A 25754-nucleotide genomic window follows, 5' to 3' on the forward strand; every position below is an offset into this window, starting at 1 on the left:
GTGCAGTTTGTTCTGTCAGTCCTTAGATGGATTTCTCAGGTATTCAGAATGATTTGATATTTATCTACCTGTGTTCCAGGGAAGAGGCAAGCCTAGGGTCCTTCTACTACTCCTACCATCTTAGCTCCTCAGTTTTATATTGTTAAACAATAAAAACTCAAATGACCAATTTAACAGATCGGAGAGAAGAGAAAATCCTCTTTTGAGATCTTCCAGGTGGGCTAAGACTTAAATTTACATGAGACAGATTAACAGGAGAAAAACCCCACAGTTTTATTAGGTGTGCACAGAGGCCCAATTACAAAATTGAGACCTGAAGAAATGATCAAGACAGGCAGTTTTTATACTTTTTGATAGAGACAATAAATCTGTGAAGAATTGACAGGACAAAGAAAACTCTGGGGGCTTCAATCTGTGAGGAATTCTAAACAGAACTTCGGCTGTGGGAACAAATTAGTAAAAAGTAACAAAGGTTGTTTATACAGCTTTTTCAGCTCTACATTTTCCATCTCTGATGGTAAGGATGACTCTCTACCTCCTGGTACAGGGAGGGTACCTTTCCGATGGGAGATTCATTTCCTGCTTTCAGAGGGACAGAAGAGGGTCTGAGTGTCCTTGCACGGGTTGTCTCTTAAGTAATTCTTATTTAAAATAATCAATATGCCAAAGTGACAACATTTTGAGGCAGCTGCCCTTGGCCCTTACAAGATCAAATTGGTTTTATTGAATGATTCATGAATTGGGCAGCATCCCATCTAGCAAATAAAAGGGAGCTCCATCAAGCTGTGGAAGAAGAAAGGTTTTTAAAGGTGGGGGCTTGTGGGGAAAGGAAATTGTTGACAAGTAATGGATTGTCTTAGGCAAGGTCCTTCTCCTGAGGGGAACGGAAGGGTCTATCAGTAAATTTCCTAGTGCTGTGGTGCTGACTGGGAAATTCCATGTTGACTGGTTAAAGGTTACATTGGTGGTGGTACTGGTGGGGGGGAATCAAAACTGCAGTTAAGTTAGTATTAAGTCATGGTTTGCTAATGTGGGATCTTAATATAAGTGACTGTATTGGGAGCCTGTAGCTTTCTTTTTATCAATATGATCAGTCCTGTCACTTCTCACCTTTCTATTTCCTACTGGTCACCTTCCCTGGCTCCTTCAGCTCTCGGCGCCCAGATCTCTTTGCTATCCTCACTCCAGAACCCACCAGACATGCCTCCAGTACAGGATTTTTGTCCTGGGTCTTCTTCCTCCAGTGGCTCACCCTGCATCTCCTTGGGCTCGTTGCTTGCATGTCATTTTTTAGTGTGGACTTCCCTCATCACCTCACCCACTCTTCCCATCCTTCTATCCTTGTCCCCTAATATATTGTGAATGTGTCTGTTGCCTCACTGAACTGTAAACTCTCCATGAAGCAGAGTGTTTTGTTGTGATTGTTTTACCTCGAGTCTCCTGTGTGTGCAGTCATGCCTGGCAAATCACTATTTCTTAGACAATAAATCTACTCCAAGCCCAGTGCAGGTGGTAACTGCCCTGTTTCTCGTCACTCATTTTTATGTGTGTGTGCATGTGCGTGTGTGTGCATATGCGTGTGTGTGCATGGGTTCTGTATAGTTTTATCACATGGTATATTCCGGTAACCAGCACTGTAATCAAGACACAGTACTAATCCATCACCACAAGTATGCCTCAATCTACCCTTTACAGCCATATCCTCTCTCCATATCCCAGATATTCTTTTTAAGAAAAATGTAATGTAAGACTATGGAAAGGTAGCTGGGGCTCAGGAGTGTGAGAGGACCTGGCTCCCTGGGGTCCCAAACAGACCAGGCTCAGCTGCTCCTACTGACAAAATCCAAAGGCAGAGACGAGTGGTGGTGACAAAAGAAAGGAGTTTACTTCAGTGAAGCCAACACCCAGAAGGCAATAGACTAGTGTTTCAAAGACCATCTCCAAAGTGCCAGATCGTGGTCTTAGAGTGAATCACATGGGGTCCTGTTGGCTCAGAGAAGTTCTTATTGCCCGAGGGGTGTGGTTTCGGTTCCATTCAGGGAATGCTTTGTTTCCAGAATCTTTTTCCTAATTTAAGAGAAAGCTGGAAAGAAGAATTTGATCAATTAGAAAATTTGCATTCTAAATGGAAGTAGCAAAAATCCTCTTTCAGAAACAGATCCATGATGTATTGTGGTTTTCTTATTTGTCTGTTATTGTTTTTCTTTTTTTGTAATGTCAACAGCAGGACTATTTTACTATGAACCCTTGATGGGTAGGGGAAATCTGGGGACATGCCAGATTTCTCATACCACAAGAAGCGTTACAACTGCAGGCATATCTTGCCATGATCTTTGAGGCATTGTTGAGTAAAAAAATTGCAGAAAAGTGAAAAAGTTGCAAAAAGTGTTTTTTTTGGAGAGGGAAAAAAATTTAGGTACATTTATATGAGCATACGAAGTTTTCAATTCTCAAACCCAGCTCAAATGTTCAAACTGAAAATCTGGCTCTCCAAACCAGACTTTGAAGGACGCTGACCCATGAGACGTGCCAAGGTTACCATCCATCAACAGGTCACACATTCTACACTCAACAAAGTCAGTCCTCCTGAATTCCTCATTGGAATCTTCAATTCTCCTCATTTACACTTAAACAAAAGATTTATAAGACAAGCAGAGATGTATTATGAATGCCATCCTGTCAGCACCTACTTTTCACCTATATTTACTAGTAGACATGGTGTTCAGAAAAGGAATTCCTGCTATGCTAGCAGGTCATTTGAGGCCCAGGGAACAAGCACAGGCCGTCAGTGGCAATGCCATTGTGATAGATTGAAATGGCAACCTTCTCAGGCTGAGGCGAAAAAAGACTTGTGCAATGAGGAACACATGTTCTGGAAACTTCTAGAGGTTTTGGTAGTAACTCCTAGGACTTTATTTATCAGAGCCACGGAATAAAGGAAATAATAGTTCTTCAGCCATTTCAGCTGCTGAAGTTTATACTACTAGCATAAGATAGAGACAACCTCTTTGCTGCTTAAAAATAGTATGTTTTGCGTTTTTGTCTAATCCTCCTGGAATTGATCTTTAGATATACTGTGTACTAGGGATTGAATTGCTTTTCTTCCATATATGGATACCTGTGATATTGTGATTTATAATAAGGAATATATATTTGGCCTTTATCCCCATTTCTGGCACCTACCTCATAAAACCCTTAGAATTTCTTGAGAGTGATAAATGAGTCTTTTGTCATGGCAATGAGATGACTTGTAAAGTAGCTAGGAATGGGAGATGGTTACCAAGGGAACCAACCGGGTGGCTAGTGGGTTACCCTAGGAGGTGAGAGGGGTTTGAGGTTGAGTCAATCACTTATGGCCAATGATTCCATCAGTCATGTCTCTATAATAAAACATCCATAAAACCCCAAAGGAGGGATCCCTGGGTGGCGCAGCGGTTTGGCGCCTGCCTTTGGCCCAGGGCGCGATCCTGGAGACCCGGGATTGAATCCCACATCAGGCTCCCGGTGCACGGAGCCTGCTTCTTCCTCCGCCTGTGTCTCTGCCTCTCTCTCTCTCTGTGACTATCATAAATAAATTAAAAAAAAAAAAAAACCCCAAAGGATGGGGCTCAGAGAGTTTCCAGGGTGCTGAGCCAGAACCATGTGCCACTGGGCCCCCAAACAAAAGCTCCTTAGTTGAAGACCTCATTCTGAGTATTCTTTATCTGGCTGTTGATTCATACCCTTTGATATCCTTTGTAACAAACCAGTAATCTAGCAAGTAAACTGATTTCCTAGTTTCTGTGAACCATTGTAGCAAATTAATTGAAACCAAAGAAGGGGTCATAGTAATCTATGATTTATAGCCAGTTGGTCTGAACAACCTGGATTTGGGATTGCAGTCTGAAGTGGAGGGCAGTCTCATGGGGCTCAGCTCATAACCTGTGGAATCTGATGCCATCTCCATGTAGACAGTGTCAGAATGGAGTTGAATTCTAGGATACGCTGCTGGTGTCTGAGAATTGCTTGGTAGTGTAGGGAATGCCCCCTCCCCCCCCACACACATTGGAATTGGAACCAGAATTATTAAACCCAACTCCTTGCACCGCACTGTGCAACTTTTCTCCAAACCTTCCCTAGTTCTGAGTGTAGACTGATTCTCCACATATGCACAGCTCTGTGTCTGTTTATACAGCACTATTCTGTTATTGTTTTATATGTTGTATCCCTGCACTAATATCATGGTCTTAAACGTTATAGGATTATAAAAAGTCAGATTTAAACCTCTGCCACCTGGGGCAGCTCCAGTAATCGGAGCTTCTTCCTGACGTGCCCCTCTCCGGCTTTCGTGGTTTCCTCACAGCATGGCCCCCAAGCGCCAGTCCTCCTCGCACCTCAAACGAAGAAACCGAGGCTGCCTCTGGCCCCCAAGCCGGAGGAGACGTCGACCTCTCAGCACTTGCCGAAGGGAGAAAAAGAACAGCAAGAAGCAATTGAACATATTGATGAAGTACAAAATGAAATAGACAGACTTCATGAACAAGCCAGTGAGGAGATTTTGAAAGTAGAACAGAAATATAACAAACTCCGCCAACCATTTTTTCAGAAGAGGTCGGAATTGATCGCCAAAATCCCCAATTTTTGGGTAACAACATTTGTCAACCATCCACAAGTGTCTGCACTGCTTGGGGAGGAGGATGAAGAGGCGCTGCATTATTTGACAAGAGTCGAAGTGACAGAATTTGAAGATATTAAATCAGGTTACAGAATAGATTTTTATTTTGATGAAAACCCTTACTTTGAAAATAAAGTTCTCTCCAAAGAATTTCATCTGAATGAGAGTGGTGATCCATCGTCAAAGTCCACTGAAATCAAATGGAAATCTGGAAAGGATTTGACGAAATGTTCAAGTCAAACGCAGAATAAAGCCAGCAGGAAGAGACAGCACGGGGAACCAGAGAGCTTCTTCACCTGGTTTACCTTCTGATGCAGGTGCAGATGAGTTAGGAGAGGTCATCAAAGATGATATTTGGCCAAATCCATTACAGTACTACTTGGTTCCTGATATGGATGATGAAGAAGGAGAAGGAGAAGAAGATGATGATGATGATGAAGAAGAAGAAGGATTGGAAGATATTGATGAAGAAGGAGATGAGGATGAAGGTGAAGAAGATGAAGATGATGATGAGGGGGAGGAAGGAGAGGAGGATGAAGGAGAAGATGACTAATGGAACACTGATGGATTCCAACCTTCCTTTTTTAATTTTCTCCAGTCCCTGGGAGCAAGTTGCGTCTCTTTTCTTCCCCCCCCTCCTCTTGTGCTCATTCGCCCTGTTTTTTGAAGTCTCTTTTCTCTCCCTTTATACCATTGTTCTCAACTTATTTTGGGGGGAAATACTTTGAGCAGAATACAGCGGGAAAAGAATCTCTACCCCTTTCTGTTCCAAATTCATTTTTATTCCTTCCTGTCGCAACAAAAACTTTATGGAATCAACACCACCGTGCTCTGTGGGAAAAAAGAAAAACCTTCTGCTCCCTTAGCTCTGCTGGAAGCTGGAGGGTGCTAGGCCCCTGTGTAGTAGTGCATAGAATTCTAGCTTTTTTCCTCCTTTCTCTGTATATTGGGCTCAGAGATTATACTGTGTCTCTATGTGAATATGGACAGTTAGCATTTACCAACATGTACCTGTCTACTTTCTCTTGTTTAAAAAAAGAAAAAAAAAAAACTTAAAAAAATGGGGTTATAGAAGGTCAGCAAAGGGTGGGTTTGAGATGTTTGGGTGGGTTAAGTGGGCATTTTGACAACATGGCTTCTCCTTTGGCATGTTTAATTGTGATGTTTAACGGACATCCTTGCAGTTTAAGATGACACTTTTAAAATAAAACTCTCCTAATGATGACTTGAGCCCTGCCACTCGATGGGAGAATCAGCAGAACCTGTAGGATCTTATTTGGAATTGACATTCTCTATTGTAATTTTGTTCCTGTTTATTTTTAAATTTTCTTTTTGTTTCACTGGAAAGGAAAGATGCTCAGTTTTAAACGTTAAAAGTGTACAAGTTGCTTTGTTACAATAAAACTAAATGTGTACACACACAAAAAAAATAAAAATAAAAAAAATAAAAAGTCTTGCTTCATAGTAGGGAAACTTCTCCCAATTCATCCTTCCTCTAGAGAGTTTAATTTTTCTTGTACTTTACAGGCCTGTACATTTTTATTTTATTTTAAATTTTATTTATTTTTTTGAGAGAGAGAGAGAGAGAGAGAGAGAGAGAGAGAGAGAGAGAGAATGCACAAGCCAGAGGAGCAGCAGAGGTAGAGGCAGAAGCAGGCTCCCCGCTGAGCAGGGAGCCCTATGTGGGGCTTGATCCCAGGACCCTGAGATCATGACCTGAGCTGAAGGCAGACAGACACTTATCTAAATGAGCCACCCAGGTGCCCCTGGGCCTGTACATTTTTAAAGAAGAAGTTCACTAAGTTCCACATAAAAAGAGGCAGGGCATATTTTGGTTGATATTACTTTGACTCTATATACCATGTGGGGAGAAATAACATCTTTCACATCGATTTAGCCAATCCATGAACATGTAATATTTTTCAATTTCATTAGTTCTTTTTAGGTTTTCGTAATTTTCTCTGTGAAGGTCTTGTCCATTTTTGTTAGAGTCAGTTCCTTAAATATGTACTTCAGAGTCTTTAAAGCTATTGTAAGTGCTATCTTAAACATTTTTATTTCATTTTCTGTTACTAATTGGTATGTTGAAATGCAATTGAACTTTTTATGTTGGTCTTATATTTAGCAAATGCAAAATTCTCTTGTAAATTACAACAATTTATCTGTAGATTCTTTTGGGTTTTCTGTATACTGAGGCTGATTATCTGCTTTTATTTGTTTTAATTTCTTTTTTTAAAAAAGATTTTATTTATTTATTCATGAGAGACATAGAGAGAGAGGCAAAGACATAGGCAAAGGGAGAAGCAGGCTCCATGAAAGGAGCCCGATGTGGAACTTGATCCCAGGACTCCAGGATCATGCCCTGAGCTGAAGGCAGATACTCAACTGCTGAGGCACCCAGGTGTGCTATCTTTTTTTTTTTTTTAAGATTTTATTTATGTATTCATGACAGAGAGAGAGAGAGAGAGAGGCGGAGACACAGGCAGAGGGAGAAGCAGGCTCCCTTGGGGAGCCCAATCTGGGACTCTATCCCAGGACCCCAGGATCACTCCCTGAGCCAAAGGAAGACTCTCAATCACTGAGCCACCCAGGTACCTGGTTATCTGCTTTTAATGACAATTTTACTGGTTATTTTTCAACCCTACTTTCTACTTTGTTTTTTAGATTTCCTGTGCTAGCTCAGGCTTCCAGCAGTATGTTGAACAGTAAGTAGTGTGTGATGTGGGAATCCTCGTGCTGCTCCTAATTTCAAAAGGAATGTGTTTAGAAGATGTAGTGGGTAGAATGGTGGCCCCAAAAAGATATGTCCAAGTCCTAACATGCCTACCTGTGAAATGTACTTACTTAGAAATAAAGTCTTTGCACATATAATTAAAGCTTTCAACAGAGATCATCCTGGTTTTAGAGTGGGCCCTAAGTCTAATGACTAGTGTCTTTATAAGGGACAGAGAAGAAGACAATACAGAGACACACAGAGGGGAAAATCACTGTGAAGACCCAGGAAGAGATTGGAGTGATGTGTCTAAGAGCTAAGAAGCACCAAGAATTGCTAGACGCCACCAGAAGCTAGAAGAGAGGCATGAAAGGAGGAGCTTCTGAAAGAAGCCAATGCTGCCTACACTTTAATTTCAGACTTCTGGCCTCCAGGGCCCTAAGAGAATAAATTTTTACTGTTTTAAGTCACCAAGTTGTAATAATTTGCTGAGGCAGCTCTGGAAACTTACACAGAAGGCAACTTACACATAGGAAACTGGCTCAGTGATGGGGGCTGTTGGTAGGGGAAGGATTTCTTAAACAAGTTACAAAAAGCACTTTTAGCCATAAAAGAAAATATTGATGGGGCGCCTGGGTGGCTCTGTTGGTCAAGCATCTGCCTTCTGCTCAAGGTATGATCTCAGGGTCCTGGGATAGAGTCCCGCCTTGGGTGCCCTGCTCAGCGGGGAGTCTGCTTCTCCCTCTGCCCCTTCCCCCTGCTCCTGTGCTACCATCTTTTGGGGCAGTAGGAGTGGCAGTGGCCACAGGCTTTGAGAAGACTCTCTGTGTGCTGACCCTGCTACCCACATGTCCAACACGAAGGTCAGCTCTACCCAGGACTAGGGGAGGTTGTTGGCCAAACCTGTTCCTGCAAAAGTAGAAACAAAGCCAAAATAGGCAGCAGGAAAGGATAAATCTCCAGACAAAAAAGTGCAAACCAAAGGGAAAAGGAGAACAAAGGGAAACCAGGCTGAAGTGGCTAACCAAGAAATAAAACCTGGAGAAAATGGAGAAACTAGAATGAAGAGAGTTCAGCTTCTGATGAAGCAAGAGAAAGAAGCCAAGTCTAATCAACATCATGCCTTAGCAGTGGTCCTTGTCTTCTTTCTTGTACAATCCAGAGTATTTTTATCAACTGTTTTGTAAATGCAATTTTTTTCTAGTAGCTCTAGAAACAATAGAAGGAATTCCAACTCATCCCATTTCTTTTTTTTTTTTTTTTAATTTTTATTTATTTACGATAGTCACACAGAGAGAGAGCTAGAGAGAGAGGCAGAGACACAGGCAGAGGGAGAAGCAGGCTCCATGCACCGGGAGCCCGACGTGGGACTCGATCCCGGGTCTCCAGGATCGCGCCCTGAGCCAAAGGCAGGCGCCAAACCGCTGCGCCACCCAGGGATCCCCAACTCATCCCATTTCTTAAGTGTAAATACTTTTCTTTCTTTTAAGAAGTGAAATTATTTGCTGGTTTATGTTTTTGCTGCAACCAGAAAATAGTGGGATAGTGAATATGAGAGGCTTTGATTGTCTTGGGTGTTAGCTCAGCGTTCCATAAATGGGGTAGTTTTTATATCCTATAATACAAAGCATATTAAATGGCAATTGAGAATCTGTCATGCATTTAATAGTCAGGCATTTAATGCTGTTAATAAAACAGCATATCAACATTGGAAGATATTAGTGCTTGATATACTATTAAGGAAAATTTGCCTCCAAATTTTAAGCTGGAAAGTCACTGGAGTCACTTTTTTTTTTTTTAATTTATTTTATGATAGTCACAGAGAGAGAGAGAGAGAGAGAGGCAGAGACATAGGCAGAGGGAGAAGCAGGCTCCATGCACCGGGAGCCCAACATGGGATTCGATCCCGGGTCTCCAGGATCACGCCCTGGGCCAAAGGCAGGCGCCAAACCGCTGCACCACCCAGGGATCCCCTGGAGTCACTTTTTAAAAAGAATCACAACTACATGATTTTTTAATAAAATTTTTGGTATGTACGTTAAGAATTGTGTGCAAATCGAAATGTCTGTACTGATCCTCAGAACAACTCATAAAAAATTATGAAAGAAAGAAATCATCTTTTGAACATTAAAAGACATTGCAATAAGAATCTAAGACATTGCAATAAGAATTGAAGGAGGTATGTGGCGGTTTCAATCAACAAAGTAATAGTTCTAAAATATAATTCTATGCATCTACCAGGAAGTCAAACAACTTAGTAGAGAAATGAAGTAAAGACAGTAAATAAAGGGCAGCCCCGGTGGCTCAGCGGTTTAGCACCTGCCTTCGGCCCAGGGCGTGATCCTGGAGACCTAGGATTGAGTCCCATGTAGGGCTCCCTGCATGGAGCCTGCTTCTGCCTCTGCCTGTGTCTTTGCCTCTCTCTCTCTCTGGGTCTCTCACGAATAAATAAACAAAATCTTTAAAAAAAAAAAAGACAGTAAATAAACAAATAAAAATTGTATAAGAAATGCAACACAAAAGTTTGTGACCATATGGAAAGATGGTCAGCTTCATTAGTAACTAGAGACATGAAAATTTAAAACATAATACAACAATTTTACCCTAGATTAGCAAAACAATTTTCAAAGTCTGATAATTTCAAGTGTTAGTAAGGAGGTAAAGCAATTGGAAATCCTTGAATCTGCTGGGAATGTAAATTGGGACAATCAAATTGGAAAGTTGTTTGACATCATCTAGTAAAATTGCAGACGTACATACTCTATAAACCAGTAATGTTATTCCTAAGCAAATGGAGCCAGGAAACATGAGTAAGAATGCTCATAGTAGCTTTCATTGGAATTGCCAAAAAATAAGAAAAACCCAAATGTCCAGCTATAATAGAATGTATAAAAGGGCGATCCTATTCATACAATGAAATCCCGTCTACATGTATAAATGAATGTGATGTAGGAATGAGTTCGGGGCAGATGGGGCTAGGCAGAGAAAGATAAGGGAATGGCCCAAAGTCAGGCTCCTACCCATCCCAGGAAAACAGCAATAAGACAGTAAAAACAGAAAAAAATAATAAACCTGGCTCCCTAGCTCCAAAATGTTAGGGAGTATCTCCTTTTGATGGTTACTAATCACAGAAACACACCAGGCCACAAAGAAGTCATTAAGGTGTTATCAATGGTCCCTCCTCAAACCAAGGCTGCACAAGAATCTCAAGGCTGTAGGCTCCCTGGCTAGGCTTTCAATAAAAGTCTGCCACTAAAAGCTCCCAGTGGCAATCCTGTTGGGACCCCTCTCACTTCCGAGAGCTTTCTCTGTATCTCTGCTTAAACTTCTATCGCTTTGCTCACTCTCTGTGGTCTGAGAAATTCATTCTTTGGCTCTGTGAGACAAGAATCTAGCTCTCCTCTATCAAATGGACTGCCACTATATACATCAACAGGCAAGTAACAGCAAAAATATGTTCAGTGTGATTCCATTTATATCAATTTAAAAATAGGCAAAATTCAACTACATTGCTTAAGGAAGTATATGTAGGTGGTAACACTGTAAATTAGTGCAAGGGAAAGATGATCCCAACCATCACAACAGTGGTCAAGTGGGAACAGAAGAGCAGGGGATAATAGGGTGAGCAACAGGAGGGCACTTCTAAGGAAACAGTTTTTTCATTTCTTAACCTGTGTTGGTAATATCAAAGTAAAATCAGAGCTAGACGGTAAAGTGGTAAAAAAAAAAAAAAAAAAAAAAAAAGGTTACTCAGGACTATTGCAATAAAGGGGAAAAGAGATCTCAGTATAGAACCAGCTTAATTCCTAATACAGCACAGACAAGTGGGGATTTACAGCCAAGGGACAGGGTAGAGGTCAGTGGATAGAAAATTACTGGGAATCATCAGGGTTATAGGGGTGTGGGGGGGAGGGTGTGGATTCTGGCAAATCTGACCCAACAGGGTTCTTGCTGAGACTATGCCAGCATAATGAATCACCTGGGGGATGGTGGAGGACCAGGAACCCCATTAGATAACAAGAGTGATCAGATATGGAGAATGAAGATTCTAAATCAACTTAGCAGAGTTTTTGCCCAAAGCAGATTTTACGAAGAAATGCAGATAGCCCTTGAAAGTTCAGGAGCTTGACTAAAGCTTTGTCAAGCAAAGTATCTTTGTTAGTAATTACAGGGGTGTTTTCTTATAATTATTTGCAAAATGCAGATATATTCTTTTATATTCTTCTGTGTATAGGATACATCCCACAATTAAAAAAATTTGCAATATTTAATTGAAAGCTAGACAGAAGGGAAACTATTGGGTAAAAGAATTTGTGGGGGGGGGGGGATCCCTGGGTGGCGCAGCGGTTTGGCGCCTGCCTTTGGCCCAGGGCGCGATCCTGGAGACCCGGGATTGAATCCCACGTCGGGCTCCCGGTGCATGGAGCCTGCTTCTCCCTCTGCCTGTGTCTCTGCCTCTCTCTCTCTCTCTGTGACTATCATAAATAAAAAAAATAAAAGAATTTGTAGGGGGATTCTGGGTGGCTCAGTGGTTGAGCATCTGCCTTTGGCCCAGGGCCTGATCCTGGAGTCCCTGAATCGAGTCCTGCTTTGGGCTCCCTGCAGGGGGCCTCCTTCTCCCTCTGCCTGTGTGTCTGCCTCTCTCTGTGTGTCTCTCATGATTAATAAATAAAATCTTAAAAAAAATGATTTGTAGGACATTGTTATGGTTTGTGTTAGGCTTTCTAGCTTCTTTTTAATTCTCTTAACCCCATTTCAAAGTGGTTTTCAGTATTCACACATTTGATATTCGTTGAGCCTTTCTGGTTGCAGGCACCTGCACCCTATTAGATTATATGGAATATCATGGTCTCTACAGTCAAATTGCTTCAGCTTTGGTGATGATGAGATCATTACCACACCTCAGGGTAACTACAGTGATACAAGTATGCAGATGAGCAGATTTAGAAGAGGGATTTCTGAGATGTGCATTGGGGGGTATCCAAGCCAGAAGAAGAGAGTCCTGGCATTCCAGACGAAGAGAAAGCATAACCTTGTAAGAAACAAGGCGTCGACAGAATGGTAAGGGCCTGGTATTATTGGACCACAGGGTACATATTAGGAAGTGGTGAGAAACTGGATTAAGGTTGCAGGCAGGGGCCGGTCATGAAAGGCCTTGTAAGGTATAGGTGTTAGAATTATGTTCGGCCATGAGACTGAATCTCCAAAATAACAGTGGCATAAAGACCGCAGTTCACTGCTTTGTCATATAAACCATGTGTCCGGGTGGGTGGTGGCTGCTGTGATGCTCCACACCGAGGCCAGACTCCTCTGTGCACCACTCTATAGTCCAAACACAGCCAATAATCAGAACAACATAGGCCTTTAAAATAAAAGTGGTTTTATTATAAAATTTTAAAACTGTGCCTTGAAGGATTGTCATGGGAATACTGTGTAATAAGAAGAAACATGTTTATAATCCAGACAATCACGTAGCAGATTTTATATTGTCCATGGAATTAATATTTTAAAAATATTCTTCTTTTCAGTTAAGAAGAGTCTTCAGAGCACCATTATTTGAAAGGAAGGTATTTTGTATATCAGAGTTCATCTTTGGTCTGCAATTAAGAAGCAAAATATTTAGTGTCATCAAGAAGTCTTACATGAGTCAAGAAAACTTATGTTAACTATTTTCCCCTCAAGATGGGAGAAGGAGGGGTGCCTGGGTGGCTCAGTGGTTGAGTGTCTGCCTTCCGCTCAGGGCATGATCCCAGGGTCCTGGGATCAAGTTCTGCGTGAGGCTCCCTGTGGGAAGCCTGCTTCTCCCTCTGCCTGTGTCTCTGCCTCACTCTGTGTCTCTCATGAATAAATAAATAAAATCTTACAAAAAGAAATAAGGGAAGAGGAAAACAGACAAGTTGGTGCTGGAAGCTCACAGGGTCTAGGACTATGCTTGGAATCACCCCTGGGGAAAGTCACATTGTGCTTTATCAGACTAATGATGGGCAACACAAACATGTGTGTCTGCATTCCTGTAAAGGGCCTTGTGCTGTGAATCACGTCAGTGAAGGGCTAACGCAGACAATGAAGAAGAAATTAACAGAGCCTCTCCCACCACCAGTCAGTGAAGATACTGATTTGGCACTCCTCAAAATCACTCAGATGAAGAGGAAAAAAAAAAAAAAAGAGGACTGGAGAAAGAAGCTGCCCAGTTTCATCTGAGGCAAGTGTTATGATACCAAATCACAAATCTTATGAGGGTGTACATTTCAATTCTGGCATTTTGTTTTTAAAGATTTTAAGTAATCTCTACACCTGATGTGGGGCTCGAATTTATGACCCTGAGATCAAGCGTCACATGCTCTACTGACTGAACCAGCTAGGTGCTCCTGATTCTGGCAATTTTTGTTTGGTCAATGGCTTTAACTCATTTTATGAACTTCCAGCACTGACAGGGGTTAAAATGGATTTAGTACCACTTTTGGTGGGAGGGATGGTTAGTTACTTAGTGGCCAGTCAGTACTCCTCCCCCCAAAATAAAAACAAAATAACCAAAACTCTGATTTGTAGCACCTGCTGTTGTCATGGTGACTCTCCCACCAGGCATATTCCAAGCTACCAGAAATTAACCAGTATGCAAAATTCCTGAATATGTCACAGTCAGTGGCCTTGTATAAACTGGTTCTGTCACACCACTGGGGAGAGTGGCAACTATTTCTTTTATTTTTATTTAAAAATTTATTTATTTATTCATGAGAGACACAGAGAGGCAGACATAGGCGGAGGGAGAAGCAGGCTCCCTGCGGGGAAGGCCAGTGTCCCCTAACTATGCCTGTTAAAGCTCCTTGTGAGATAGGCATAATAATTGCCAAATCTGCCTTCTTATCTTTGGTCACAATACCACAGTTTTGAGTTTGTCCATTTAGTGATATGAGGACATTGCTTAGAATACTGTCAAGCTTGTATATGTATCTATATATATCTAAGATATATATGTATGGTCTATACTACAATTTTATACAAAAACTAACTGCAATCAAAACAACTCTCCTCTCCTATGTCATGTCTTTACACACAAGCAGGCACACAATCTGATGATGGAGAATGGTTTTTGGTCCTAGCTTCGCTATCATCCAGCTAGATGATTCTGAACTAAATTCTTCTTCAGGCTCATTTTGTTAACCATAAAATGAAGGCACTTACTGGATGACCCTGAAGGCCCTTTTTAGCCTTACAAGTCTCTGTGAATCTGTCTTTTATAAATCAAATCAGTATGCGCCGGTATCAACAGAGATGGCTCTTACATGAATAATCTGATGAAATGGATGATCACAGTTATATCTTTTTTTCATCTCTAAATTGAGATAATGAACTTTGTCAAACCAATCTCCCACGATACATGTGAAAATAGTTTTCACATGTAAGCATCTATTTGAATGCCACATAATCTGAATTCTCGTGTTCGAAAAAGGCTCTCCTCCACTTTGCTGGGGGCTCCGTGTCTTCCCTCTTATCTGCATGTCAGTGCCCTTTCTTGGGCTTGGCCATTGTCCGTGGCATCCACCTCTCCGGCAGACTGAACTGCATGAGGGCCCCCAGAGGAGCTCAAATACTTGCTGCCTGGCTGAATGATACAGGAATGAGCAAGGACTTAGAACCGCACTATGTCTTACTGTGAGGTTGGCTAACTCTGGTTACCTTTTTCCTATGGCACGTGCAAGGAAAAAGGTCATCCTCCGTCTGTGGTTCTACCCTCTTCATGCCCTCTCGGATTTGGGGCTCACTCACTTGCAGACTGGCATATTCCTGTGTAAGCAACAATTCAAAAGTGTTCTGTATGTAATTTGAAGTACATTCACCAAATTAGATGCACTGGAATTTGCTAAAATATGGTCCTTTTTAACTCATATTTAACAAACTGTGATACGCACAATTCTTCATGCTCCCTTTAAACACCCAACAACAGAGCTTCTGAGAGGTGGCTGCCTTTTGGACACTAGCTGCCTATTGCAAATAGGCCTCTCCTTCATTTATACAACTTATAGGGTTTGATTTTGCCACCATCTGCCTTGTAGTGACAATAACGGTGCACAGGATCTCCTCTTGATTAGGAATTTGAGGACAGAGCATATTCCCAACATGGCTCACAGAGCCTCAGCCACCACCTTTGTTCATAATGTGCTTGCTCTGTGTTACGCTCTGGGCTGGGTGGTTATGTTCTAGTAGATGCACTAGAATGAAGGAACACAACCCTGTGGATCTTTAGGAATTCAGATGGTAAATCCCCTGATCCTTCAGTTTACACACTTCATCCTCTCCAGCCCTGCACATCCCCCTGGGAAGGTGAAAAAGGCAGAGGAGCCAGTGCAGACCAGAAACAGACCAACTTTGTTCTGCAACAGAGTCTAAGATTTGGGGCTCAAGACCTGCAATTCTGAGATAAACTACTTATTTACTACTGTATTTTTAAAAAACAGCCTTTTAAATGATCAGATATACTTTGATTATAATCCCTAAATGCCTAGATCTATGAAAATACTTTTCAAGAGATGTCATGGTTCATATGGGGGTCAGTGTTATAGGTCTGAAGATACCATGCACTGTTTAAACAAAGAATTGGTAGAGCAGCATCAAGACTGTACATACAGAAAACACACATCCACACGCAGTAATTTTGCAGGACCAGAGGCCAATTTCCTAACCATATAGCACAGAGTGCCAACATAAACACTTTTCCCATGATACTGTAGCATTCCCCTCCAGCTGATCTTTGGTTTTGTACTATTTTTATAACTATTTGATGTTGGTCTCTGGTTTTTGCCCTCAGAGAAGTATATATACTTCTCTTGTATATATCCTCTTATATTAATATACTTTTAGAAACTATTAAGTGAAATATTATTTGCGGCTAACATGTCCAGTTACAAATTCTATGTCTGTTCTTTTAGAAAATACTGACCTGAAAAAGTTTAAAATAGTAACAGAATATGTCATCACCCATGAGATTATTTCTTGCAAATTCCTGTCCTGCTTTTGCTATTTTCTTTGCCTGTGGGAACAATGACAACAAAGGCCTTTAATGAAACACATTTTTTTCTCTCCCATGCAGACGTATGCACACTGATCTTCAGAGTCCACATATAGTAGGACAATGCAGGAAGAGTATCTTTGAGGGTAGTCTTCTGTAGTAAAGGGAACACTTAAGAGGGTATGATCAGATTAAAGGGAGGTTTTTTAGACTTGCAGGTGTGAGGAATCATACTGGACCTTCTAGAATTAAGCCTTTCTTGCAGAGAGAGGGCACACATTAAATGAAGTAACAATGACTTTGTAAAGTAAATGCAAGACAAAGCTTAATACACTGCCTCGACAATTTTCAGCAATTCGTTTGACGTTTACTTCATGCAATTCTGCATATTTATCTATAGCAGTTAGTTTTGCTGCCAGTCTGGCCATCTTAATTTTCATATTGCCTGTAGAGGTAGGCAGTGCTTGGGGCTCTGATCAACCTGACCAAAAGAGAGAGCATACTCAAGGCCAATATTCAGCTTTTTGTTTTGAGTGCAGAGTGGATAGTTAATCCAAGTTCTGATGCTTATGTTCACTCTGAGGACTGATGTGCTACCATGGGGAGATGGCTTCCCATTTACAGGTAAGGGTCTATATCTGTGCATCCTAAATGCTCAGGTACAAAACATTTAAAATGAACCTCTGATATTGAGGGTAGAAAAGACTGACCTTACCTCTTTATCATGATCTTTTGCCCATTTGAGTTTTTCTAGGAGATCACTCAGGTTGCTTTTAACTGGAATGTAGTGTGTCCAGGGCTGCAGCTCATTGTAAAAGTGTTCATAGTAGATGGAGTCCTGCTTTAGCACAACACTGTCACCGACTAGGAGATATGGCAGGCGATATGCTGCGACAGTGCCATCAATATTTATTTGATACTTGTGCTGCAAGTCAGCAGTAAAACAAAAGCCTCATTAAGTTTCCTTTTCCCACTCTTAATTCTCCTCTTCCCACACTTATGGCCTCATCATTGTCAGGAACAAACAGGCCAGATGTTGCCCTCTGCCTCTGCCATAGAGTAAATGCTATCATATAACACCTGACCTAGAGCTAACAACTTATTGCAGTGCTCTCCTAAATTTCACAAAGGGGCCACAAGTCTGACAACGTTAAAGCAGATAATAAAATAATGAGTGCTGTCCTAGGAAAAACAGATTTTTTTTAAAGGATTTTATTTATTTATTCATGAGAGACACACAGAGAGAGAGGCAGAGACATAGGCAGAGGGAGAAGCAGACTCCTTGCAGGGAGCCCAATGCGGGACTCGATCCCAGGACCCCAGGATCACAACCTGGGTCAAAGGCAGACATTCAACCACTGAGCCACCCAGGTGTCTGGAAAGACAGATTTATTGTGATTCTCTAATCTCTCTACTACTTTCCTGATCACATGTGAGCACCTAAGGATGGCAGCCTATGCCATACTGGTAACCATACCTTTTAAACATCAGATGGCTACACACAAATCTTGAAGAAATTAACAAGCTCTGGGGCAAGAGCACCTATGAATAAAAATATCTGTAGATGGGATGTGTAGGTGGCTTAGTTGGTTAAGTGTTTGCCTTCAGCTCAGGTCGTGATCCCGGGGTCCTGAGATGGAGTCCCATATTGGGCTTCCTGCTCAGCAGGGAGTCTGCTTCTCCCTCTCCTGTTGCTGCTCCTGCTGCTTGTGTTCTCTCTCTTTCTTTCACAAATAAATAAAATCTTAAAAAAAAATATTCGTAGAGCTGTGGTAATCAACTAGTCTTTCGCTGTAGCATATTCAACAGGTAGGAATAAAGCCATGGCATGATAGAACTTCTTCTGATGAGGAATGGCTAATAACAGTTCTCTTTGGTTATGCAACCATTTCTTTCAAAAGTCTCCATGAAATGCATACGGAGGAAACACTTGACAATTCAACTTATGGCATTATGTCATCTAGCTGTTGCCATGTAACCCATCAAATGAAAACCTGGCCATCTGCAGCATGGATAGAGCTTGTTAATCACTTGCCTTTCCACATACAGAGGACAGGTGACTACCTTTTGTCCACCTTTAATTCCATGACATGGGTCTTTAAAAAGTGGTTTAGAGAACAGGGCAGTGTCCCATTGCCTAGAAAAAGGGGTTAGAAAATGGATCCCTCCCCAGGAAACATGAGCAATCCACATTTTAGATACAGAAAGTTCTCCTAATCCTCAGACGTCCCAGGCAATCATCTGGATGGGTTTCAAGACATTTCCCCATCAGGAAGTCTGATAAGAGACACCTGGTTTATATCATCTTTGATCTGTTACGATGCTCTGGGGAGAAGTATTTGTAAAATCACATACACGTATTTAATAATAAGAAAGGATTTGGACTTGAAATGCACTTAACTTGAGGGTCATTTGGGGAAAAAATCCTAGCTCTACCCAGGCCCCATGCTCCCTTGCTGCATATTTAATGTCAGGTCTGGGTAGTCTGTACAACCCATGTTGCCAAAGCTGTCCCTGGGGCCTCATGCCTTCATGTTTACTAAATTTGGTGCTCATATCTCTCACCCCTATAGTTTATAGGCCTCAGTTTCCCTCCCCCAGATGAAGACATTTAGAAAAACAAAAAGGATTAGACACAATTGATGTCATACCTTGAAGAAATCAAAAAATGAAATGTGTTTCACAATAGGACCATATAGGCTTTCATCGTGTTTAAAGAAGAAGAAGTTTGTGAAGGCAGCATCTATGAGCTCTGGGTGTTTCCTGCTGAGCTTAACCAGCTCCAGTCTCTCTTTGCGGCTGTCTCGCCCTCTCCAGACAGCTGTGGAGTTCTTGCTTTCCCAGGGAGGACCCGTGTTAGCTTGCACAGACATCATATCCAGACTTACTCTGGAAGACAGAAAGTATGATAGATTTTCCTCCCAAACCATCACAACACAAAGGCTGCTGGGAAAGAACTCAGCAAGGAAAGAAAACCAAGGCTCTGGGTCATCTTAGACCCGTCTCTCACCGGCCCATGGTTTCTAGAACAGAGTCAGTCAGGTCGTAGGTAGGCATCACGATATCCTTGGAATCTGTGGAGCCACACCAGGAAAAGATTGGATGGATTTGTGAGTTGGATTTCTTTTTTTCCAAAGGCCAGTCTCCCAAATTAACAAAAAACTCCACATCTGGCATCTTCACCTGGAAAAAGAAAATGGCTTATTTTCATTTGTTGCAGTGGATAATCCCTTTTATGTATGGATCAAGGTGTTGGGAAAGGCAGCCTCATGCATGCTGCAGCCTTTCCACCCCTGCTTGGCCACATAAGAATGGGTCTCAGGTCTAGGAAGGCTTCCTTACCAAGAGATAGAGCCCTCGAAGTCTGGGCTGTGCTCCCTCCTTGTGAGTGAATGTACTCTTTTTCTGCTTAAGTATTTAGCCAGGTGTCCATGGCCCTTAGGCTGCCCAACTTGCTGTATTTCAGACTCTGCAAGGAGGGGTCAGGGAGCTTCTATCGCAGCAGTAAGTGAGATGCTTGCAGTCACAGTGCTGAGTGGGTACAGGGACCACCACACAGCAAGGGCTGGATCTCGCTCCCTGTCCTCTGCTGTAAGTGAATGCTACACACCTTGAGGCTGGTGTGCATGCTGTCTTTTCTCAGCAACCTCAAATCCCACCCGGGTTTCTTCCTTGGGTGGGTGGCATTTACTTGCCTTTCCACTTTGGCCGCATTCAGGTTAATATTCTATCCTGCAGGGCAGCCAGACCACCCAGTGAGCAATGAAACACAATAAACATTAGAAATCATACCAAATGAAAAACCAAATTCACAAGCTTCAGGCGATGACAATTACCCCAATTTGAATGGTGGGTAATTTCTCAGAATACTGTCACACACACACACACACACACACACACACACTAGATTTCCTTGCTGTGACAACCAAACTGGCCAACAGACTGGCTTCACAAAGAGATTAAATGACAAAGGTAATCTCAGTTCTAATGCTGCCAAGAGACTCTAGGATGATCAGAGAGAGAAAGGGAATTACTGGAAAACAGTTACAGCACAAAGCACTAGGACTCTAACCCTAGTTCCTGGTTAATGAGCTAGATGTTCCCATTTAAAAAATATACCACCCCTTACCCCCAAGTAATGGGGGCGGGGGAGGCCAGAATCCGAATTCTGGAAGCCCAACACCAAAGCCAGTACTAGTGATTTCCAAGCTAGACCACCTCTACTGACGGGTGGCACAAATGTGTTTAAAGAACCTGTTTTTTTTTTTTTTTTTTCTTTAGTCAAACCACAGGTAAATGTTTGAGATATAAAATAAGACATATTTTTTTAAGTAGGAACAGTTTTGATCAGTCTGAGAAGCATCTTGAGAAACTGGAGCCCTGAGGAGCAGTCTTATTTTTCCACGGATTAACACAGATGAGCAAGGAAAACTTGCCAGCATCTTAGTTTAGGTAAAGGAAGTGGAATATAGATGCTTTGTATGTTCAGAATATGTTCAGAATAAACTCACTGTTAATGTTCTGCAAGCTGGAGAAGGTACTGTGATTTTCCATGAGTAATTCAATCAAGACATCGACACAGATTATCCAATAAAGAGCTACTAGGCACCTGGCAACAGTGTGGGTATACTTTTCCCATCAGTTTACTATGACTGTTAGATACTCCACTAGAACCCTGCTAAAAGCACATTACACCCAGGAACAGGATTTAGCATACAGTAAGCCTTCTTTGGGCTCAAAGTAGGTTTAGTACCAAAACAATTTTATTCTAAGACATTTTCCCTTAAGGTATTGTTCTGGGTTGAATTCTGTCCCCCCCAAAATATAAGCTGAAGTCCCAAACCCCAGTATTTCAGAATGACTTTATTTGGAAGTATGGTTGTTGCAGATATAATTAGTTAAGCTGAGATCATACTGGAGCAGGGCGGGCCCTAATTCAATATGACTAGTGTTCTCACCAGAGGAGAAGGGAGAGACACACGTGGGAAGCCGTGTGATGAGGGGCAGAGTCTGGAGTTATGTGGCTGCAAGCCAAGAAGCACCAAGGATGGCCAGTAGGCCATGAGAGACAGGGAGAGGAAGGAATGGTCCTCCCCTACAGGTCTCAGGGGAGGTGGGGGTGGATTTGGGGGTCATGGCCCTACTGACACTTTGCTTTCCCATTTTAGCCTCCAGGACTTTGAGAGAACAAACATTTCTGCCGTTTTATGCCACCAAGTTTGCAGTACTTTGTGAGAGCAACCTGAAGGAAATTAATACAGGTATCCTATATGACATAAAGCTTCAGAATAGTATTATAATAAAGTTACAGAATAGAACACCACTGATGCTGTGACTACTAAAAATTATATTGTAAAACCTGGGCTGAAACCTAAGAGAAGAGAAATACTTACTTTTCGAGTCAAAGAAAGTAGTATGGCATCCATGAAAATTCGAAAACCTACATGTTCACCATGAGTCTTGATATAGACCTAAAAGAGAATTGAACATTTATTATGTTAACCTAGAAACTTTATTTTCCATCAACCTTACTTCCATTTTGTTTATTATGTTAATCTAAAAGTATTGACAGATTTCATTGAGGTAAAGCTTATCACAATGATCCTCAGAATGATTTTTTTAAAAAAGATTTTTATTTATTTTTCTGACAGAGCACAAGCGCAAGCAGGGGGAGCAGTAGAGGGAGAGGGAGATGGGACTCCCTGCTGAGCAAGGAGCCAGATGCGGGATGATCCCAGGACCCCAGGATCATGACCTGAACAGAAGGCAGACGCTTAACCGACTGAGCCACTGGGGTGCCCCCACACAGAATGATTTTTAATAAAAATTGTAGCTTCTTAGAGCCAAATGGTCAAAACAAACAAGCAAAAAATCACTAAGGGAAATAAGCAAACCTTAATCACAAATCATACCTTGTTATCCTTCAAGGTATAATGACATAAGCTTTGTCTTTGTCCAAATCTTTTTGGGATTTCTGCTGCAATCTTTTCTGGATCAACAATAGGGAAATGTGCCAGATCTCTCTGAATCTGAGTAATGTTTTCAGGGCAGTTCATCTCCTGTAACCAGACTGCACTATCTTCCAAAGGGCAGTCACAGTTTTCGTGGTAAACCGGCCCTGATTACACACAAGTAACAAAATATCACAGTAAATATTTCACTCAGCATTCAAAACAGGTAAGAAATTCCATTATATGGCTTTAAAAATACTGTTGTTTTAAAATTATACTACAAATTACCTTTTAAAATATATGGAGATTTGGCAACATGTTGACCTTGGAATTTAACTTCTACCTTCAGATTTTTGTAGCTCGCATACATTCTATATCTTACTATGAAGGACCCATCCTTTCGATCTAAAACCTGGACTCCAACTCTGGTGAACTGCTCTTCTGGTGCTGAGATTTTAATCTGGAACACCTTTTCACCTGGAGAAGATGTGAAACTGTCATGGGAAGAACAGCAAGTTACAAAGATTATTTCAAGGCACAAACGCACGACGATTATGCTCTCCAGTCTGTGAGTCTTACTATTTTCCTCCATAGTCTTCCCCTAACATATATATGCCTGCTGCTTCTCTCAAACGCTTGTAGTATCAGAATGTGATGGATCAGAGATTGAAAGAAAGCAGCGGAGGATGACAAACGGCCACAATAACAAACATATTAGGAAATTGCAAGGGAGTATGTAAAGACTACATATTTACATAAACATAGAACCCACTTATGCATTCTATATATAAACATATTCTTTTTAAAAAAATCCTATTGTTTATGAAATAGAACTCAACAAAAGAATCTTATTTTTATTTTTTATTAAGGATTTTATTTTATTTTTTATTAAGGATTTTATTCTTAGAGAGCATAAGCGGGGGCGGGGGGGGGGGGCAGGCAGAGGGAGAGGCTTACCACTGAGCAGTGAGCCCATATGGGGGCTCAATCCCAGGACCCTGGAATCACAATCTGAGCTGAAGACAGATGTTTGACTGAACTGCTCAGGCACCCCAATATATAAAAATATTCTTATTAACCCTTTTATTTCATGCACCTGGAAATTTGTGGTCAAATGGTGCCTCTGAAGATAATGAGCTTTTGAAAAGTCTCTCTCAATGATTCTTTAAGAGATCAGTATTATAAATCATGTTTAGCCATGGGCAAAAGCTAGTAGGTCGTGTATCATCTAAGTGACACTGTATAAAAGTCTTGTTCGGGGATCCCTGGGTGGAGCAGCGGTTTGGCGCCTGCCTTTGGCCTAGGGCGCAATCCTGGAGACCCAGGATCGAATCCCATGTCGGGCTCCCGGTGCATGGAGCCGGGTTCTCCCTCTGCCTATGTCTCTGCCTGTCTCTCTCTCTCTGTGTGACTATCGTAAAAACTAAAAAAAAAAAGTCTTGTTTGTTTAAGAGAGTGCTCTCTCTCGTAAGATTGTTAAGATGGTATTTAGTTTCCCCAATTGTTATAGCCAAGTGACAAAATTGATAACTTTTTCCCCCCCCTCTGCTTTGGAAAACTTCTTGAAGATTTTCTTAGAACACCCAAGATTTTTTTTTTTTTCTTATAAAATATACATAGTCAGCATCCACCAATAAAAAAAGACAATCATTTCAGGAGTACGTGAATCCTAAAACTAAGTTTTGAGTTATCATTTTAATTGTTGGAATTCAGTGGACTTAACTAACGTCTGTTACAAACACGCAGGAGATTCACGCTTTGATACTGTCCCTCTCACTTGTAAAGTTTCTAATAGTGCTTCGTTTTTCTTTGAGTTTCCAAACATGCTTACCTGCAGAGGTCTACCTGAAACAGAGGGCAGCACCAGAGAAAGATGAACCAACCAAGTTTTTAACAACCGGGTGTAAATTCCTTATAACAGCTTATGCAAAAGGAGGTGGAAATAGTACTTCCAGCTAAGGGGCTTTGTCTCTCCAGTCCTGTGTGAGTCCCTATCCAAACGGCCAGGAGAAGAGCTAATGCGGAAATATTTCTAAAGCTACAGATTAAAATTGATCGCGAAGGGAAAGACTGTTCCAACCAGATGTGGATAGCATCCAAATATCCTGGAATTTAAACCGCCGTGGAAAAAAAAAAGAGTTCTTGGGCGGATAAAAACATTAAGGGAGAAACAATGCATTTTAACTGCATTCCAAAATAGTTAGGGAGCTGTTTCTCGACTTACTTATTTCCTGATGTATCCACCGCCTGAATGTAGAAATAGCGTGCGGGAAGGACGACAGCCGCCTTTAGCCCGGGGCCCCATATTTCGCTCTTCTCCGGACTCAGTGGCCTCTCTCCGCCAGTCTCAGCAAGCGCTGGCACTGTCCCCAGAAAGAAGCAGTAAAGCAGCAAAATGCTAAACATTTACAAGACCGACCCTCAAAGTGATCCACGGATAAACGAAATGTAAGAGGTGGTCGCAGCAGCCGCGGCTGGGGCAGGGGCGCGTTGGCGGATCCCAGCAGCGAACACGCCTGGGAGGGGGTGGGTCGCGGTGCGCGCGCGGGTCTCCGCTGTCCCCCCGGAAAGTCACGGGCGCAGCGCTGGCTTGTCCAGCTGAAGGAGGCCGGTCGCTCGGCTCAGGCCAGCAGCAACCACGCTGCTCCTCTTTTTCGGGACAAAGATAAACTTGTGCTGCTCGTCCAGCTGGAGCATCATTGGGGGCAAATGGGACTCAGGCTCCAGCCCAAGGTGCGGGGCGAGGGGATTGGCCCGCGTGTCTGCGGGGCTGAGTAAGGCCTCCTCCAAGTGGACGGCGGCGCGGCGCCCGCGCTCCGAGGCTCCCTGGGACGTGTAGTTCTCCGCAGGACTAGCGGAAATCCTGCCGGGTCTCGCCATCCCTCACCTATTTATTTACTTTGCGGCCACCGCTTTCAGGGAACAGTCGTAGACTAGATGCGCAACAGAGTGGCGTGCGGGGCACGGCGAGGATCTTTAAAAAAGTCGTCACCATATCCTCCGCACGTGCAGAGGGCAGGTATAAAACGATGAAAGGACGGTGTTGTCGATGATACCTGACGACCGGCCGCCGGGCGCAGCCGTCCCGGGCGCTGTCCCCGCGCGCGCCAATGGGACGAGAGACGCCAGCCCCAGGGTAGCCGGAGGCGCGCCGCGCGCGGGAAGCTGTGATCCGGGTCGCGGGCCCGGTCTGCGGCGGCCGCAGCGACTCGACCCCGCGGGACAGTGCGGAGGTACCCGGGGCTGCGGGCGGGGCGGGGGTGGCGGCCGCTGCCGTGCGCCCTGCGCGCGGGGCCCCCACCCGCACTCGCGCGCCGCCGCCGGTCCGCTGCGGGCGCCGCCTGCGCTGCCTGGAGGCCGGGGCCCTGCCTCTCCGACCGAGCGGAGGCCGCTGCAGCCGTGCCCGCGCTCCTCCCGGGAAAAAGTGGG

At 42.7% G+C, this 25754-nt stretch overlaps 3 protein-coding genes across 10 annotated transcripts in view; 2 read left to right on the forward strand and 1 right to left on the reverse strand.

Annotated features, from left to right (window-relative positions):
- Positions 1 to 1909: 1909 nt before the first annotated feature.
- Positions 1910 to 25050, reverse strand: POGLUT2 (protein O-glucosyltransferase 2). Of its 5 annotated transcripts, none has more exons than XM_072760978.1 (10): positions 24550 to 24948; positions 22614 to 22819; positions 22287 to 22492; positions 21768 to 21845; positions 19385 to 19557; positions 19026 to 19263; positions 17090 to 17299; positions 16306 to 16395; positions 15045 to 15152; positions 1910 to 2083 (listed from the first exon to the last, which is right to left on the reverse strand). In XM_072760978.1, exons 1-10 carry the CDS (start codon positions 24729 to 24731, stop codon positions 2036 to 2038), a joined length of 1539 nt encoding a protein of 512 aa, XP_072617079.1. In that variant the 5' UTR covers positions 24732 to 24948; the 3' UTR covers positions 1910 to 2035. The 5 variants fall into 5 exon arrangements, 4 of the variants coding, with proteins under 4 accessions (XP_072617079.1, XP_072617080.1, XP_025864671.1 ...); XM_072760979.1 differs by having other exon boundaries at positions 1911 to 2083; positions 22614 to 22802; XR_012002043.1 differs by lacking the exon at positions 1910 to 2083 and adding an exon at positions 12727 to 13162 and having other exon boundaries at positions 14179 to 15152.
- LOC112927483 (protein SET-like) lies at positions 4329 to 6105 on the forward strand. The gene is given in 3 exon segments (XM_072760981.1): positions 4329 to 4362; positions 4365 to 4959; positions 4961 to 6105. Coding segments are annotated over 3 exon segments (861 nt in total). The 5' UTR covers positions 4329 to 4343; the 3' UTR covers positions 5208 to 6105.
- The window catches only part of BIVM (basic, immunoglobulin-like variable motif containing), a 39558-nt gene continuing 38725 nt past the window's right edge, over positions 24922 to 25754 (forward strand). The window contains exon 1 of one of the 4 annotated variants that reach the window (XM_026008882.2): positions 24922 to 25558. The gene's annotated coding sequence lies outside the window, so the exon portion shown is untranslated. The remainder of the gene's footprint in view (positions 25559 to 25754) is intronic. The other 3 variants (XM_026008883.2, XM_026008885.2, XM_072760980.1) reach the window with 3 other exon arrangements.

The sequence above is a fragment of the Vulpes vulpes genome, chromosome 6, assembly GCF_048418805.1.
Source record: "Vulpes vulpes isolate BD-2025 chromosome 6, VulVul3, whole genome shotgun sequence".
Taxonomy (NCBI): domain Eukaryota; kingdom Metazoa; phylum Chordata; class Mammalia; order Carnivora; family Canidae; genus Vulpes; species Vulpes vulpes.

Coding starts and splice junctions, on each gene's coding strand:
- POGLUT2 (XM_072760978.1), bottom strand. CDS start 24,731: ATGTTTAGCATTTTGCTGCTTTACTGCTTCTTTCTGGGGACAGTGCCA. Junction 22,820..24,549: donor GTGGATACATCAGGAAATAA/GTAAGTCGAGAA, acceptor TTCCCATGACAG/TTTCACATCTTCTCCAGGTG. Junction 16,396..17,089: donor CAAAAGATCATGATAAAGAG/GTAAGGTCAGTC, acceptor TTGTTCCCACAG/GCAAAGAAAATAGCAAAAGC.